Source organism: Hakea prostrata, chromosome 6 (genome assembly GCF_041222555.1).
Source record: "Hakea prostrata isolate BN-2017 chromosome 6, UWA_Hpros_2, whole genome shotgun sequence".
NCBI lineage: Eukaryota > Viridiplantae > Streptophyta > Magnoliopsida > Proteales > Proteaceae > Hakea > Hakea prostrata.
In genome coordinates, this window is record NC_142605.1 from 19,136,237 (window position 1) to 19,153,541 (window position 17,305).

Genomic DNA, 17,305 nt, shown 5'->3' on the forward strand with positions numbered 1-17,305 from the left:
ACATCTGACCATTGTGTGTAAATTCCAGGAAGCTTTCCCTTAAACACAACGTAATATCTGTAGCTGGATTTTGACTTGGAGTAAGCCATATTCATCTGATAATTTAAGCAATTCATGACTGAACTGAAGTAGTCATGTTTGCTCTTATCTAGTTGGTTCTTGGACACTCTGATGGTGAGAAATCCAAAGATTATCTAAAATTGTTCTATCTTCTTCTTCAACTTCAAGTAAAACCTTGAATTGAAATCTTTCATCTATGGTGTAGAGATATCTCTGCCCATACATAATCTTCTTAGGTACATGCTTCATTTTCAAGATAGCACTTCCCATCTGAGGAACTTTATCTTTGCTGCTCCGGGTATTAACCACAGAAGCTATAATCTCTTCGATAGAAGTATCTTTTGACTGGGGACCGATCGTATCTTCAGAATCTTTGGGCTGGGAATCAGCCATATCTATTTCCTGCAAATTATTTTCCAAATAAGGATCTGGATAATCCATCTGCAAGGAAATTATCTTTTCCATTAATATGTTCAAAGGTTATATTAAAACCTTTGTTTATAATGGTATCTCTAAAAATCAACCATCTTCTTTGAGAGATCTTTTTCTCATTTAAATTTTTATAGAATCTGACTATGGCTTGACAGTCAGTTCTAACAAGTATCTTTTTGTTTTGAAGGAAAAGTTCAAAGGCTTTTAAACCTTTTATAACAGACTCTACTTCAAAATCTATTGCTGCTAGATTTTTATTCGGTGTAAGCGTGAAGCATATCTCTGAGACTTCTTCAGTTGGATTTAGACGAATACTCATTTGGTCTTATTTTGAGTATTGCTCCCCATCCTTCTTGTGAACCATCTGTTTCAACAATATGGTAATAACTATCTTTGGGATATCTTACAGGTTCAACTTTAGAGACCAATTGTTTTATTCTTTGAACTAGCTTAATATCTTGTTGGTTAAATCTTTTCTCAGCCTTAGGGGAAGTCTTGGCATAAAGAGGGCCTAAGATTTTCCCTAAATCTTTTATGAAATTTCTGGCTTGGTTGACCAAACCAACAAAGGATTTAATCTGTGTAGGTCCTTCAAGGATATCTGGGAATTCCAAAATTTTTCTTGAAATGTGATCTTGTAATGAGATCAAATCTTTTCCTAACACAAGTCCTAAGAAACTAATCTGTTCTTTGGCTATCTTTAATTTCTTTTTGGAAATGACTAAACCATGCTTAGCAAATGGTTTAAAAGCAATGAGTAAATGCTCAACATGTTCTTTTTCATTTCTACTGAAAACTAAGATATCATCTATATAAACTGCAATAAAATCTCTATATTCTAAAAATATCTGGTCCATTCTGCGTTGGAACACAGAAGGAGCATTCTTTAATCCAAAGGGCATTACATTCCATTCGTAATGTCCTCTGCTTGTTGTGAAAGCAGTCTATGGAATAGAATCTTTATGGACCTTTATCTGGTGAAATCCAGACTTGAGGTCAAACTTACTAAATATCTTTGCTTTGTCAATTAGTGTGACAAAGAAATCTCTACTGGGGATGTTATATGCATCATCCTCAGTATTATCATTTAATCTTTTGTAGTTTATCACCATTCTACTTTTTCCTCTCTTCTTTTCTGATTCTTTGACTACTATAAAAGCAGCTGATCTGTGGGGACTATTTGAATCCTGTATTAATCTAAGTTCTTTGAGCTCTTTAAGATGCATATCAAACTCTTCGTCATCTTTGGGATTATACTTCGGGTTTCCTGTAATAATCCTCATATCTTGGTTTTTTATCTTCAGCTCAATTATTGGCTTATTTATATGCCAAAATTCTAGGGGATTCTTATCTTGTATGATCTTTGACTTTTCTAACTTTTCCAAGACTTTCCGTATAGTGAGGTCATGGAAGTTATGTTCAAATCTTCTAAAATCTAAATAATCCTGTTCTATCTCATAACAAGAACTAAACTCATATTCTTCTTCTAATAATTCTTGTTCTATTCTGAACTCAAAGTTGTCATCTTCTTTAATATCTAAAGCAATTTTGCAAGATCCTGGAATTTTGCATTTGCAATCTGGGGTGTAAGGGTAAGGGTAAGGGTAAGGGTAAGGGTACTTATCCACCACGGTTCGCTTGCTACTCTGATGATCTGAATAAGGAAGAGTTGGGATCATAATATTCTGCCTATTAATCTGAACATAGTGCTTATTGATTTGTAAAGCACCATTAAAACTTAAGATAAAGTTAAGTCCAATGAGTAAATTATCCCATGGGGTGGGTCTTGGACATACTTTACCCATCTGAAACCACTGACTTTGTCCACAATTAGTTTTAAAACTAATTAGAGGATTTTTCAGCATCTTATCTATGGTGTGGGGTATTCCATCTATTTCTCTACTAATAGTAGGGGGTATGTCTATTAAAAACTTTGGGTCATTGAACCATTTGGGGTTCATTGTACTAATTGTACAACCCGTATCTATAATTCCAATTAAAGAAACGATCTTATCGCCAACTTTGACTTGACATTCCACTTCTATGGATTTCAAATCATCTTTTGTTTGGCAAAGGGGAATCTGGATCTCATTTGGAATCTGGGTTGAGGTGCTTGGTTGGTTTGTGGAACCAAAACCTCCTTTTCTTATGATCTCAGAGCCAATACCATAATTTGGGATAATTATGATCTGGGCAATCTTTTCTCCTTCAGAGATTACTATCTCTTTTTCATTATGATTCATGATACAAATCTTTATGGGATCTGTATAATCAGCATCTAATACTCCTCCAAGGATTTGTACGCCTTGTGAAGCATAACAAAATCTATCTTTGATTATCATTCCGAACTTATTACTAATGGTATAAGTAACAAGTGTATCTATGATAGTTAACTTCTGAGGTTCTAGGATACAATCATATGGGATAAATATGTCATATCCTAAGCTATATTTTGTGGATTTTCGAGGATGCAAAGCTACCTCTGAAAACCATTTAATATCTGGGTCTGGATCACTATCTATCTTAGCATTGAGAAGTGCCAGTTCATCTTGTAATAATTCTATCTTAGTAGAATCTCTTTTTTCTTGTAATTCTGGGATAGTAATTTTACTTTCCCTTTCTTCAACAAGAATTACTGATTTATCTAGACAAAATGCACATCTTTCATCAAGGCAATTTCTGCATTGGTATCTTAAATCTAATCCAGGGTATTTTCTACAACCTGAACAAGCTATATGGTATCTTCCACCTTTGTGTTTCCAAAGATGCTTATCTTTCTCGCACTGGGTTTTAACCATTCTAATATACAAATCTGTAGGGTTAACCAACTGGTTAATAAAATCTGGGTATGGTTCAGTATCTTCTTCTTGGGTATCTGGTATAACACTATAAATTGATTCTTGGTCTAACATCTCTTGGTCAACCGCAATCAAGCATTCATTGGTGTTTTGTACCACCATTGCCCTTTTGCTATCTGTATTGATCAACCTTGGGCATTCTTTTACCAGATGACTGGTATCTCCACAATTGTAACATGCCAATCTAGTCTTATAATTCCTATTAGGATTATATCTTCTAGCATGTTTCTGAGGATCTAGGAAAGGCTTTCTCCTAGTGGATCTCCTTAAATACCAATTTTTCTTTTCTTGGTAATACTTTTGTCTAGGTTTTTCATAGTAACCTATCTGGGATCTTCTAGGGATCTGTGTATATCTGGGTTTTCTTTTTGGTCTTTTATCTTGGCTTCTTTCACCAAATGCTTGTGTGGTGAAAATATCTTTACAAAATCCAAAATCTGTACTTTGGAATTGTCTCTGAATCTGTATAAAGGTACATTCTTCAACTAGCTTTGTAATAATGTGTAATCCTTATACACACGTTATCTCTTGCTGGATTTCATTCTACAGGGGTCCAACTATCCTTTATCTTTGTTCCAAGAGGTCCTGGTAACTTCTTGAATAACTTATCCATTATTTCCTTAGTAAAAATATTACCACTTATACTCGTATAGTAGTAATACAACTTAAGGAATGGCTTTATATATCTATAACTTTGGAGGCTTAACTGTTCTAGGTTAGTTAGAGCCATAGCTTGAACTTTAGTTTGTGCACTATTGGGATCTTGTCCAGTACACAACATATGGATACAACTTGTAAAATTATAAGGGTTTACCCCTAAATTTACAAGTTCCGTATATTCTTGTGGGTATTCTGTTTTGAATCTTTCCCAATTAGCTTTCATGGATTCACCTAAAAAGGTTTCCAAATATCTATACATCTCTTCCGCTGTCCAAGTATGAGTTTCTTTAAAGAATTCGTTAACAGCATTCTGCTTCCAAACATCTAAGACACTATCCCATTTTTTAGGGTCATGGTATCCTAGGTTTAATAATCTGTCTCTTCCTGTGATGGAATCTAATCCTAATCTTACTGGTGATTCTACAGGCATCTCTCTTCCTCGAGGCCTGATTATATCTCCTGGTCCAATCTTTTCAAGGTCATAATCTAGTTTTTCTATCTTCAATCTGGGTCTGTCTCCAAATCTCATATCTGAATTGGTTGGTCCGTATGGCTGGTTAGGATCATACGGGGCTCCTTGCATATTCATACCTATATGGTTATCTAATTCTTCACCAATATCTTCTAAATCAGAAGGAATCTGATTAGTATCTTCATCTTGTTTATCCATTCTAACTCTTATACTAGCATTGGATGATTCAGGAATTGATTCTGTCTCATCCCTTTCAGTTATCTCATCTTCAAAGGAGTATCTTCTAGTATCGTTTTCAAAGACAATGCCACGTCTTTTGAGAACTTCTTCTGCCATCAATCTCATTCTTTCATCTCCTCTTTTTAAAGCTCTTTCTCTGATTTCAAGAGAGTTTCCGTTTTCTTTGTCCATCAAAATCTACTCAAATTCTGATCTTATGCTATTATTATCTTCATCCCTTCTATCTGTAGACATTCTCTGTTGGGTTTCTAGATAGTTATGGAATCTAAGCAAGGTGTTACCTTGGGAATCTTGGTAGTATAATAATAATTGATGGAAGCTTGAAATAAAGAAAGGGTTGGTGGGATTGGGGTAGAAGAAAGAGAAAGATGACCAAGAAATAAAAGAGAGAAAAAATGCAGGAAAGCAAAAAGGAAATATTGTGTTGATTTGAGAAAATAAACTGTGAAACAGGAAGAAAGTCCATGCAAGAGAAGCAACAAAGAAAAAACTAGGCAGAGAAATCACAAACTTCAAGTAGATAAACTATTTTACACCTATCAAGAAGAAGCCCCAGTTAGAACAATAAATAAATTTTTGCACAATAAAAAGCCCCAGTTAGAACAATAAACAAATTTCTGCACAATAAAGACAATCTTATAAAGCCGGAGTCAAGAATATTAAAATGCACAAATCAATAACACACCTAAAGAAGACCGAAAGGAAGAAAACAAAGCATGTAAAGAGAGGGACGGGTTAGAGGTGAACAGAGAAAAAACAAAGAAAAGAAAATCCTCATGAGGGTAGCAAATACCTCACTATTGAGAGAAAATTCAACTTGAGGGAGAAATCCAAGCCAACAAAAGGCTAATTTTGTGCTCCATGCAGAGTATTCAAAGTTCTTATTGGCGCTGTAAAAAGCACAAGAGCCCAATGAAACAGAGAACAAGAACCCAAAAAACAGGGTAATCCCCAGAAATTGACCTGATTGCTAGTGTTGAATCTAGAAACAAATACATAAACGATAACAAGAAGACTAATCGTTGGTTGCCACTACTTGCCGCTGGTTGAGGAAAAATACTGAAACAGTAATTAAGGTTTCGGTTCTTCCTAAGCATGAAGAAGGAGAAGGTTTTATGGCAAACCCAATGCTCGACTCAATTACCTAAACAAGAAGAAAGATCAATTGAGGGATATTTTTGGGTAAACAATCCATTGAGGGATTAATTACCTAAAAAGAAAAGAAAATTCAGATTTTGAAATTTAAAGTTTTAAATAAATTTAACCTTAACTTTTTACCACATATGGTGGTTAAACCTATTAACCAAGGTTAATATATTATATTCTAAAAAAATATGTGGTGGTTAAACACTTAAACCTATTAACCAAAGTTAATATATTATATTCTAAAAAATATATATTTTATTCTAACCAGATAAAATATTATCCAGATATTATCCAATCCGTTTAGCAAATATCTGAATCCAAATCCGTTGGTTATCAAACGGATACGGATATTTTCGGTTTTTTTTTTGGTAGCTCAGTTCTTCAAGATTTTGATTTTTCAATGGAAATTCACGAAGTAGCCCTGCAAATGATCGCTACTACATCTAGACATGTAAATGGATAGCCAAAATCCGCCTTTGAATTTGCATTCATAATCGTTTAAGAGTGTCTGAATCCGAATTTTTCTTACCGGAAAATATTTGTATTCGTCCGATAACCAGACGGATTCGGATATTTGCTAAAGGGATCGGATAATATCTTGATAATATTTTATCAAGTTAGAATAAAATATACATTTTTTAAAACATAATATATTAACCCTGATTAATAGGTTTAAACACCATATGTGGTAAAAAGTTAGGATTAAATTCATTTAGAACTTTACATTTCAAAATCTGAATTTTGTTTTCTTTTTTTGGTAATTAATCCCTTAATGCATCCTTTACCAAAAAATATCCCTCAATCGATCTTTCTTCTTGTTTACGTAATCAAGTCGAACATTGGGTTTACCACAAAACCGTCTCCTTCATGCTTGGGATGAACCGGAATACTAACTACTATTTCAGTATTTTCCCTAAACCAGCGGCAAGTAACGGCAACCAACAGTTAGTCTTCTTGTTATCTTCTATCTATTTGTTTCTAGATTCAACACTTGCAATCAGGTCCATTTATGGGATTTACCCTGTTTCTTAGGTTACAGTTCTTCCATTTCGTTGGGCTCTCATGCTTCTTACAGCGCCAGTGAGAACTTTGAATACTCTGAATAGAGCACAAAATTAGCCTTCTATTGGCTTGGATTTTTCTCTCATGTTGAATTTATTCTCAATAGTGAGGTATCTGATACCTTCATAAGGGTTTTCTTTTCTTTGTTTTTTCTCTGTTCACCTCTAACCCGTCCCTCTCTTTACATGCTTTGTTTTCTTCCTTTCAGTCTTCTTTAGTTGGGCCATTGATTTGTGCATTTTAATACTCTTGACTCTAGCTTTATAAGACTGTCTTTGTTGTGCAAAAATTTGTTTATTGTTCTCACTGGGGCTTCTTCTTGATAGGTGTAAAATAGTTTATCTACTTGAAGTTTGTGATTTCTCTACCTAGTTTTTATTTATAGCTTTTCTTTCATGGGCTTTCTTCTTGTTTCACAATTTATTTTCTCAAATCAACATAGCATTTCCTCTTTATTATTATTTCCTTTTCCAGTCAAAAAAGGCTTTCTGGTTGTTTGGTTTCTCTCTAGTTGCAGTTGGACACGACTTTAGGATTAAAGTGGTACCCAACCCAAACAGTGATAGACAATATGCAGGGAGATGAAGTGGATTAATGTTATCCAATTTCACTAGATGAGGAACCATATTTTTTTCTCTTCCAGTTGGAACTTGGAACTATTAGGAAATCCAGGTTCTTCTATTGTGTTTCCCACTTTTGTTCTTTTAATTCCTATCCCTGTTACATAAAGAAAAGAATGGATTATGTTGATTTTTCTTTAATAGACTTGATGCAACCTTATCTTACTCAAGGGTTCTCCCTCTTCTTCTTGACTTTCATTCCCCTTCCCCTCCTTCCCTTTGTAGGATCTTCTTATATAACACCTTCAAAACTGCCTGATTCAGATTTGTATGTTACTTAATTGGTTACATATAAACATGTCTAACACTGAATTTATGTTGTTTATTGTCTTTGGAAGTCTTGTTTTATCATATACTTTTGTTATGGATTTTTGGATTTGATTGCACCATTGAACACAATGCTTGAAAGTTGAAACTACTGGTCATGTTAAGTTGATCCAACAATATCATTTTGGTTTAGTCAACTTCTGATTTGTACAACCAACGAACCTAAACATACTAGGACTAAATGGGTTTTCTCTAATAACGTTACATTAGATAAGATATTTATAATTTTGGACAGCTTACCTAACTCTTCACTGATTGTTGCAGGTATTCCAAAACATGGAGAATTACTAGGTAGGTGGGCTTTTTGGCTTGTACAGAATGGGAAAGGCCATAGCCATTTCACTTGATCCCTAGTCTCTTTTAGATTGGATCTAACTTAATGTTTACTTTAGGACATGTTATAATCGAATTCTACATGTTTAGTATTAGCTTAAAATAGCATTGGATAGTTGCTTGTACCTTTTGTTTCTATCATCAGGAGAGAGAAAAATCACCTATCATAATTTGAAAAAGTATAATAGGTGATGTTGTAACAAGTTAAGGCATTTATGGATAATATTTTAATTGTAATGGATTGGACTTAAACGGTTATGGGTGGTTTTGTGGCAAATTATGGATGATGCAGTTCATTGGTTTGAATTTTTTTGAATTATTATGAGTGATTTTTGTAATAGCCTAATAGGCTAGGGTTTTTATGGATGATAATGTGATTAGATAAGATATATCAATCTAAGGCTGATTTTTAATAGGTTTTTATGATGCTTATAGATGATATAGTGTTAAATTACTTTGAATTTGTTAAACTATGATGGTTTTGTAATAGGATTATTGGTGGTGGTCAGTGGATGTACTGATTTGAAAATTTTTTAACTATGGAAAAAATATAATTTGTTAGAATATACCTAGCTCATTCTATGAAAAAAACCATTAGAATAAACATTTTTTCTCCAAACAGGCTGATAATCGGATTTGGAAACCGAAAATCAGAAATCAAATAATGACAATAGGCAACCAGTAATTGGATAGTTTATCGAATCCGATAAGAGTTTTGGATTGGAATTCAAATACCTTTTAAAAATATCCACCGGATATCAAATCGGATTCAGATAGCGGATTTTCTTACCGGATTTGGATAGTGGTGTATCCAAGCCGAATCCGATCCGTTTACAGGTCTAACTACATCTAGTTTACATTAACAACCAATCTAGCCTACTTTCAAGCACATCCAAGAGAATGGACGTTCCTAATGTTTTGAAGTTATGAAATGTATGATTGGACTTTTTATGACTAAATCATGTGCAAAATAGTGTAAATTTTAGACTTTTAGCTCATTGTAGCTATTACAACCTACGGTGTGAAATCAAACTCCAATTTAGACTCATGTTATCATAAATCTGATAGTGTCATTGCGTTCCCCCCCCCCCCCCCCAGCACCCTTTATTGGTGGCTAGCGCAAGTGTCCAAGTATTTTGACTTGACTATTCCTGCTTGTCCACATTAGCCCCACAGCCACATGGACTAGGTCATACCAGGGGTGTATAAGAATCATTCAACTTTCACCAAAGTAGCGAAGAGCACTAAACATGTTACTTTGTTTGAAAAGGCCTTAAATAGGCCAAACACCAAGTTTCATAACTCACCCCCTATCAAAACCCCTGAGCTGGCCATTCGAGTTGGTTAAAAAATGTGTCAATTTGCCAAAATCTCACCCTAACTCGGCTTTCTGCAGTAGCAAGTTGGGCCTGAAGTTCAAGTTCTTGAACCATGTGTATGAAAATCTAACCTTTTGATCTGAGGTATGTAAAGAAACATCTCTTTTTTATGACTTCCAGTTCTCAATCCCAGCGCTAAAAAGTGGCAGACCAGGGCCCCAATGATGAATAGATAAAGGGTTCATGAGCCCCATGCCTACCCCACTAGGCCCAAACCTTTGTAGCAGCACAAAACCATTTTGACAAATCAACCAACCCCTAAATACTAGACCAACCACCTTTAATAATTCCATAAACACCTAGCAATAGCTGTAAAAGGACCACAGTCACCAAACAACATCTGGTCAGTAACCACACGGGTAGAATATAGAGTTGAGAATAAAACCCACATATGGGCCCACGTGGGCCTGTCTAGGAGTTACTTGACTGCTTTGAGTTGAATTATATGAGCATTTATGATCAACAGTACAACAAGAAGAAGCATTTTCCAACTAAATGGGGTCAATTACATGGATCTAGCCATCGAATCAGCTGTATTTGAGGCCATACCAAATACAACGCCTAAGCTATGCATGTCCTTTCTTACCACTTTTCTTAAGGTCATCTTAGGTCTACCCTACTTATTCTAATAAATGGACTCCTGCATAAACCTCTACAGAAGAACCGTCTAAATAATTTTTTTTCTGTCAATTCCAATGGCTAATGAATGGTCCTGTATAAACCTCTGCAGAAAAACAAATCACGGGGGATATGAATCATGTTGACCAAGTTTTTTTTCTTTTTCATTACAGAGAAAACCTAAATGGTTAAAGATCATATCTTCCAGAATACATGTCTATCAACTGACTCAGCAGAAACAACCCTACTATCAGTTTTCAAGAGAGACGTTAAGGTTTCTGATATGCCACTAGTAACTAAGGTGTACACCTGCAACAAGTGGAAGGGCAGTAGGGATCAAATCCAGCAGGCAAGTGAGAGGAAATGTGGCTGTCTAGCATTGGTGAGCAACCTCAACCTTGCAAAGTACAGCAGAGTTGGTACTTTTCAGAGATTGTAGCCGACGTGGAAAGGGAAATCATTAGGGTGTTACACTGCTACGCAGGATATATGGAGGATGATGGAAGGCAAGAAGTAAGGAAGAATCCAGTAAGTAAGAGCAGGGGTGCTGCTGATGAGAGTTCTACTCTTGGGTAAGTTGTGGAAGGTAGATGAAATCTGGTTATTTCCTAGTTGAGTCGATGTACTGAGATATGAATCCAATGAATTGAATAAAGAGTAGTGATGCTGCATTGTTCTCTTTGAATCAATGAATTGATGAGTGAATAGATGGATGAATGAATCAGTTCCTCTGTTATATTTACCATGCATGTTTATATCTGTGTGTGAGCTCGATTGATTCAGCTGAGTGAAGAAAGGGGGTTCTATCAGTTTCTAAACCCTAAAGAGACAGCTTTGAAGAATTCGATTATTTTATCTCTCTTGAGTCCTCGTCACTTGTGGCTATCAATTTGAGATCGTCTCATTTTCGTCAAACCAATTTGTCTCTCAGTTATCTATTTTGAGATCCTAGTGTTCTCTTTGGGATCCTACCATCTCTTTCTTGTTCAGTGGAGCTTTTTTACTTGAACCTGCCTGGGACCAGACCAATCTGGCTCTAGTCTAACATTAAGAACTGACAACTGCAGTTGAATAGATGAAAGTTGAATTAAACCAGGACCCAAAAAAAAAACTTTGCTCAGAATTGTATATGGAAGACACATACCACAAAGCGAGCCGAAATATCTTTGTAGTCTTTCTTCACTGAATGTAGAATACTGCTAGCTTCATCAAGCAACTGTGTAATTCCATAGTGTAGCTTAGCTAGAAGACCTTGGGTAGTTCCTTTTTCTTCAGCTTTTCTTGTAGCCACAGCCTAACACATAATTACGGTAGCAATGAGAGAAAAAACCATGCTGAAGTCTTCAGGATGAGAAATTTCACAATTCAAATTTATTCATGACCAAAAGAGAAGGAAAAAAAGACCAACCTGTGCTTCAGCAAGGCAGATTAAGCTCATAATGGAACATACAGGTGACATACATTCTGGTGGTATTTCCTGAGTGAATTGAGGTTTTGCATATTGAAGTAGTTCATTACCCAGATATTGATAAACTCCAGCAGCTTTCCTGTACAGAGTAGCAGATTGCACTAGATCTGGACATTGGAGGTAACATGACTATAATTTAGTACAGGAAAAAGTACAGGAAAACGAAACATAAAAATTGGAGGAGGAATTATGCACAGTACCTTCTGTTAGAACTTCCAAAGCCCGTTCACGCAAAATCGCACCATAAAGGAAAAGGTTCATCCCAAGCTCTAATTGCAAACTATCAATGTTATAAAACTTTGATCCCATAAGATTGAAAATTGAAGAAGCACTAAGAGCACTAGTCCATCGTATCTTAAGGCCTGACACCCAATGAACAATTATCCGGTTGTTGCTAAGTGACTGAACATGAATTATCAAATTCTCCAAAATTGGCAAATACTGCTCCACCTTTTGCAGGTCCTGATACAATTTGCAAATGTAAGTACAACTTGTTACATGCGTACAACTTGTTACATGCGTACAACTTGTTACATGCTAAACATGTCTTAATATAATAAAACAGAACTACCTGCTCATGACGAGAAGTCAATCCTCCTGCCATTTCCCTCGCAATAACCTCTGTCAAGAAGCCGCTTTCATTAATTGATTCTTCAACAGCTCTTCGCTTGGAACTTAATTCTTTCAGCTGCTCTAATGTGCCAGAATCACGTGCAATGAAGACTTCTTCAAACACGACCTATTACAGTTGATCATTCATTACCAAAGTGGTGAGACTAAGACAGACTTCCTATTCCCTCAGAGCTCCCCCAGTAAAAGAAATACAGGCAACTGTGCTACTACCACTATCACTCATTTAAAAATTAAAAAATGGAAGGTTTGTTCAAATTAGCCTTAGGAAATCATCTGATGTAAGAATAGAAAGAAACAGAAGCCAATGTGAAATATGGTTCAGAAGAAATCTCTTTCCGGTCTAGAACTATCAGTTGAAAGAAAATGTTTTACTTTAATGATGTTCCACCAAAAAGAACCATGTGTTTGACCAGGTGGAGTGGGCAACGTCTTTATCAGATGGCTGCTCTTGGCATGATGTGACAATCTTGACAAACTACTCATTTTTCAAAAGTATTCATGGACTCTCCAACTAATCCATTATATATTGCAGCAGCATATCAAAATACAACAGTTTACTTATTAATGATACTCTGGATTCCAATCTGGTCTGAAAGATGCTTTATCAATAACTCAAAACTCACTAGCTGCAGAAGCCCAGTTGAATAGATAGGACCAAATGTCCATAACTATCTTTGGCAGTGCCACATATTTCCCTATAAATTTGTTGATTTTCCCCCTTACAAAAAATGTCAAGAAATAAATACATAATTTGTGAACATTCTCCAAAAGATGCCACAAGAACCAAGTTTGAGCATCCAGGTGCCCCACGTTCCACCCAGTTTACATAGAGCTGATATAAGGTATGGCTCCTAGTTGTTCTTGCAATCATTCAATGTAGATATTGAAGTACATTCCACCTTTTCTGCACATGAATATGTTTTCCAAATGGAAACCTGATCTGATCAAAATGTCAAGATTCTTCGAACTGATATCAACCAAACAAAGCCCTCTACCACTAAAACATTATTGAACCAAAATACTTGAAACAAAATAACAATTCTGCCAAGCAACTAGAAAGTTATTAGTAATTGTCTTATATACTAATGCAACTGTCATTTATAAACAAACCTATAATGGTTTTTCAGTGTTTCCTTATTTAATCAATATGTAGATATCATGGTATGTGAGAAATAAGGGATGATTATTGGCGGGAAACCTTTCTCTTTTCATGTGTTCTAGAATTATTTGCAACATCAATTACCAAGGATCCAACTTCCACACTGTGACCATTTCTCTTCCCCTTGTCTGCTGTAACCTCCAAGTCTTCAGCTAACTGAATCCTGAGTTAGAAGGGGTGAAGAACTTGACAGAACGAACTGGGAACAAACACAGTTTCCCGGTCTTAACCAGTTAAGGAAAATTAAGTTCATACCCAAATTCATTCATAATAAGTGAAGAACGCACATGAAAACATGGTCCCACAACTCCATCCAAAATTTAGCACAAAGCGATCCAACCCAAAATCAGAAAAGTGCAATTGTTCATCTATCACCAACAAAATTATCTAATTTATACCATAGAATTGTTCAAGCGTTGCAGCACACAAAGAGATTACCAATAGATGGTTCCAATTTAACATAAAACTGGATTTCGATGCTTACCCTCTTAGTTTTTAGTTTCGCTGGGTCTCCAAAATGCAGCATCATCCTTGACAAATCTAAAACCTATCAACTTGCCCCAATTCTAACTAGACACGAGAAAACCAAAAACAAAAGAATTAAAAGAACAAAAAAAAGCAAAAAAGACGACGACAGTTCTTCTGGACTACGAGTGATCTTCCAACCCCTCCTCCAGCTTCTCTTTCTGCTGCAGTTGGTTTTGGTATTCAATCAGCTTTTGTTTCATCTTCTCCTGTATGAATTATCAAAAGAAATTACTAATTGTATCGGAATAAGTTTCACTCAGTCATCGAAATGATAAGAAGAAGATGGAGGACGAAATCAAAACCAGAAGTGGAATCGGAAGAACCTTGTAGCTAGTTTCAATGCTGTGCATTACATAGAAGCCTGCGATGCCTCCAATAATGGTGCCGATCATAATCCTTATATTTCCAGCTCTACGTGATCCCACCATTGTCGCTGTCAAGCCCTTCAAATTCTTTGATTCCTTCTCTATTAAGGATTTGTGGACGCTAGAGGAGGGTTGGCTCGGTGAACTACAGACTTCTAGTTGACATCGTCAATCTACTCTATAGTGAGCTTTCTTACCCCATAAAAAAAAATTTTAAAATAAAAACAAAGGCTCAAGTAGAACTGTAGAAGTTTCAACGAAACCAACCAAAGAAAGGTTAAGGCTGTCAGTGTCAGCCATGAGAAGTGAAAATGAAATGACCATACCACACCATCTCATGGAAGGTTGGGAACTTGGTATCCTCTACCTTTGATGTGCTTTCCTCACGTCCTTTCATCACATATTTAGAAAGTGAGACACACTCTAATTTATCTTGCCAATATTCAAAAATGAGTCTCTCCTAAATATGTGGTGAAGAGACGTGAAAAGAACATAATCCCCTTAGAGAATTCGGACTTAAAATCTCATTCATATAATGTCAGTCTAAGCACCCTCATCCACCAAGAAAAACACATGCATGAAGAGAGGTCACCCTCTCCCACAAAAAACATGGTTTGAGCATCAAGATTATATCAACTATACAAATTGTCTTTGCACATTGTCAATATTAATACATAATGAATATTTTATCTCTTACATGGTACAAAGAAGGGATAAAGAGCTCAAGAGTTTGGGTTCAACTTCAGTGTTACGCATTAAATGTGTAGTACTAAGCTGCGTATGGCCACAATCGACGGAGTGATTGGGGTCGAAATCTCGACCACTCATTTTGCTTCTTTCTTTCTTTCTTTCTTTCTTTCTTCTTTTTCTTTTTTTTTTTTCTTTTTTTCTTTTTTTCTTTCTTCTTCTTTTTTTTTTTTTTTTTTTTTTTTTGCCATAAGTAAGTATGGTTGAAAAAGTTGAAAAGGTTATTAAAAAAAAAACTCGAAATGAATGGTCGAGATTTCAACTTTGACCACTCATTCCATCCTCACAGTAAGCAACTTAGTACTGCTCATTAAATGCACAAACTAAAACTCTATCTCGGGAGTTTAGCTCCACTCTTGGGAGGAAATCTTTCAATGAGTACCCAATGAACTTTGAGAATTTGTCACGTGGAATATACTAATCCAACGGCTAACAAAAAATACTTGGTTTAATTTTATGGGAAACTCTCAAAAAACTGAATCAAACCCCAACTCTTTATGGACATCTTTCTCCTTTGAGAAAAATAGGTCATCGTCTTCCTCATTGTTAAGCCTACAAGAGTGTCATCTAATGTAAAAGATGTGGACCAAATGCAACATGAAGGAAGCCTTGTTAGGCGATGTATGCAGGACCATCCGATTGAAGTTCATTAACCCAATTTCAATGTGGCACGGTGGGTGCTGTGGGATGAAATGAGGGTTCTCCCTATGGAAAATTACCCGTGGGCAATAATTGGTGATTTCATTAATGAAGTGATTCTTTCATGCTAGCATCAGAAAGAAGAGGTCGTGGTAGGTTTTGTTAATCATATATAGTTTTACGGATAGTTCGAAATTTCGAACCGTGTCGCCCTGTCGCTCCTTGGCGACACGGCGACACGGCCGAAATTTCGCCAAAAGTCGGGCGACTTTTGGTAGGGTTTCGATGAAAAATCGAACCCCTGTTTCGATGGGTTTTTTTGGTCATTTTGACCTGAAATTTGATGTGTAGCCTAATTTGAGGCTAATAAACACATTAGTAGTGTTATTTTGATCTAAAACATTACCTAAACTAATGTTCTTAATCGACCCATGTCCTACTATACGCGGACGAAAGCCCCGAAACTAAAAACCTAAAAACTCATAAAACCAAATCATATAAAGTCTACAATTCATTGTACAAATACTATAATACATAAAGTCATCCAACCATATAAAATCTGAAACTCTCAGTCTCAGTACCAAGTACTGTGCCTAGGTGGATCGAATTCCTTTGACTCTGACTGTCTCCATTGATGCCCCCCCCCCAACAAATTCACATACTCATCCCATCTCATACGATATTGAAAATTGTCTAAGTAATCATTCACTGCAGTTCTATAGCGGTCATCTTCCGCTGCCGTGAGAACTCCAATTTGAGGGAAATGAGAATAGGGCCAAGGAACGTATTGCATGCCATCAGATGCCCTTGTTGGTACGAATGACTCTGATTGTGAAAGAGGGTGAGGGACACCATAGCTCCCATGATACGAAGAACTAGAGGGGACATCATAGCTCCCATGATACGAAGAACTAGAGGGGTTACTAATTCCCATATCATACTGTCCATCTGAAGGAGGGAGAGGGACACCATAATTACCCGTAGGCCAATAACCTGGTGTGGAGCCTACAGACTCATCCAAGCTCATGGATCCCATTGACGCAATCGCCGCATCCCAAGGATTAACATAGTCATGGCCAGCTCCCCTCTGATGGTGGCTCGGCCTCGTATCAGGATATTGACGACCACGCTGATAATCACCACCATGATCATAATCCTGAGTGGCATGATCAAAATGACTCTCCCCAGTGTATCTGGGTGGGGGCTCCTGTGTCTCTGGTAGTGGAACATGTATACGCTCTCCAATTCCTCCACCACCACCACCACCACCACCACCACCACCACCACCATCATCATCTCCACCAGTTTGACTAGGCGAGAGTGTGTCATCGGGATTGTTGTCCTGCGGCTTCTCCGTGCCTGGTGCCATCATCCAATCCTCATCAGCAGTGGCAGCTGCCTCTGCATGTGCCTGACCCTCTTCAGTGGCCATATACTCACCCACATTAACCCTTGCGGCTTGAGCTAGTTACGGGTGGAGGCCTCCCTCCCGAGTTGGTCCAATACCGGCTCACCCCTGTCCAACATCCACTGAGTGAGGGGATCTTGGTCATCTTCGG

The 17,305-nt window shown here is 36.6% G+C and overlaps 1 protein-coding gene across 1 annotated transcript in view; it reads right to left on the reverse strand.

Annotated features, from left to right (window-relative positions):
• Positions 1-14,118, reverse strand: part of LOC149012459 (Endosomal targeting BRO1-like domain-containing protein) — a 28,999-nt gene extending 14,881 nt beyond the window's left edge. The window contains exons 1-5 of the mRNA XM_089158080.1: positions 13,952-14,118; positions 12,247-12,414; positions 11,876-12,137; positions 11,616-11,782; positions 11,352-11,501 (exon numbers count right to left, since the gene is read on the reverse strand). Coding sequence (XP_089014206.1) covers positions 11,352-11,501; positions 11,616-11,782; positions 11,876-12,137; positions 12,247-12,414; positions 13,952-13,996 — 792 coding nt within the window. The 5' untranslated portion in view covers positions 13,997-14,118. The remainder of the gene's footprint in view (positions 1-11,351; positions 11,502-11,615; positions 11,783-11,875; positions 12,138-12,246; positions 12,415-13,951) is intronic.
• Positions 14,119-17,305: the final 3,187 nt, after the last annotated feature.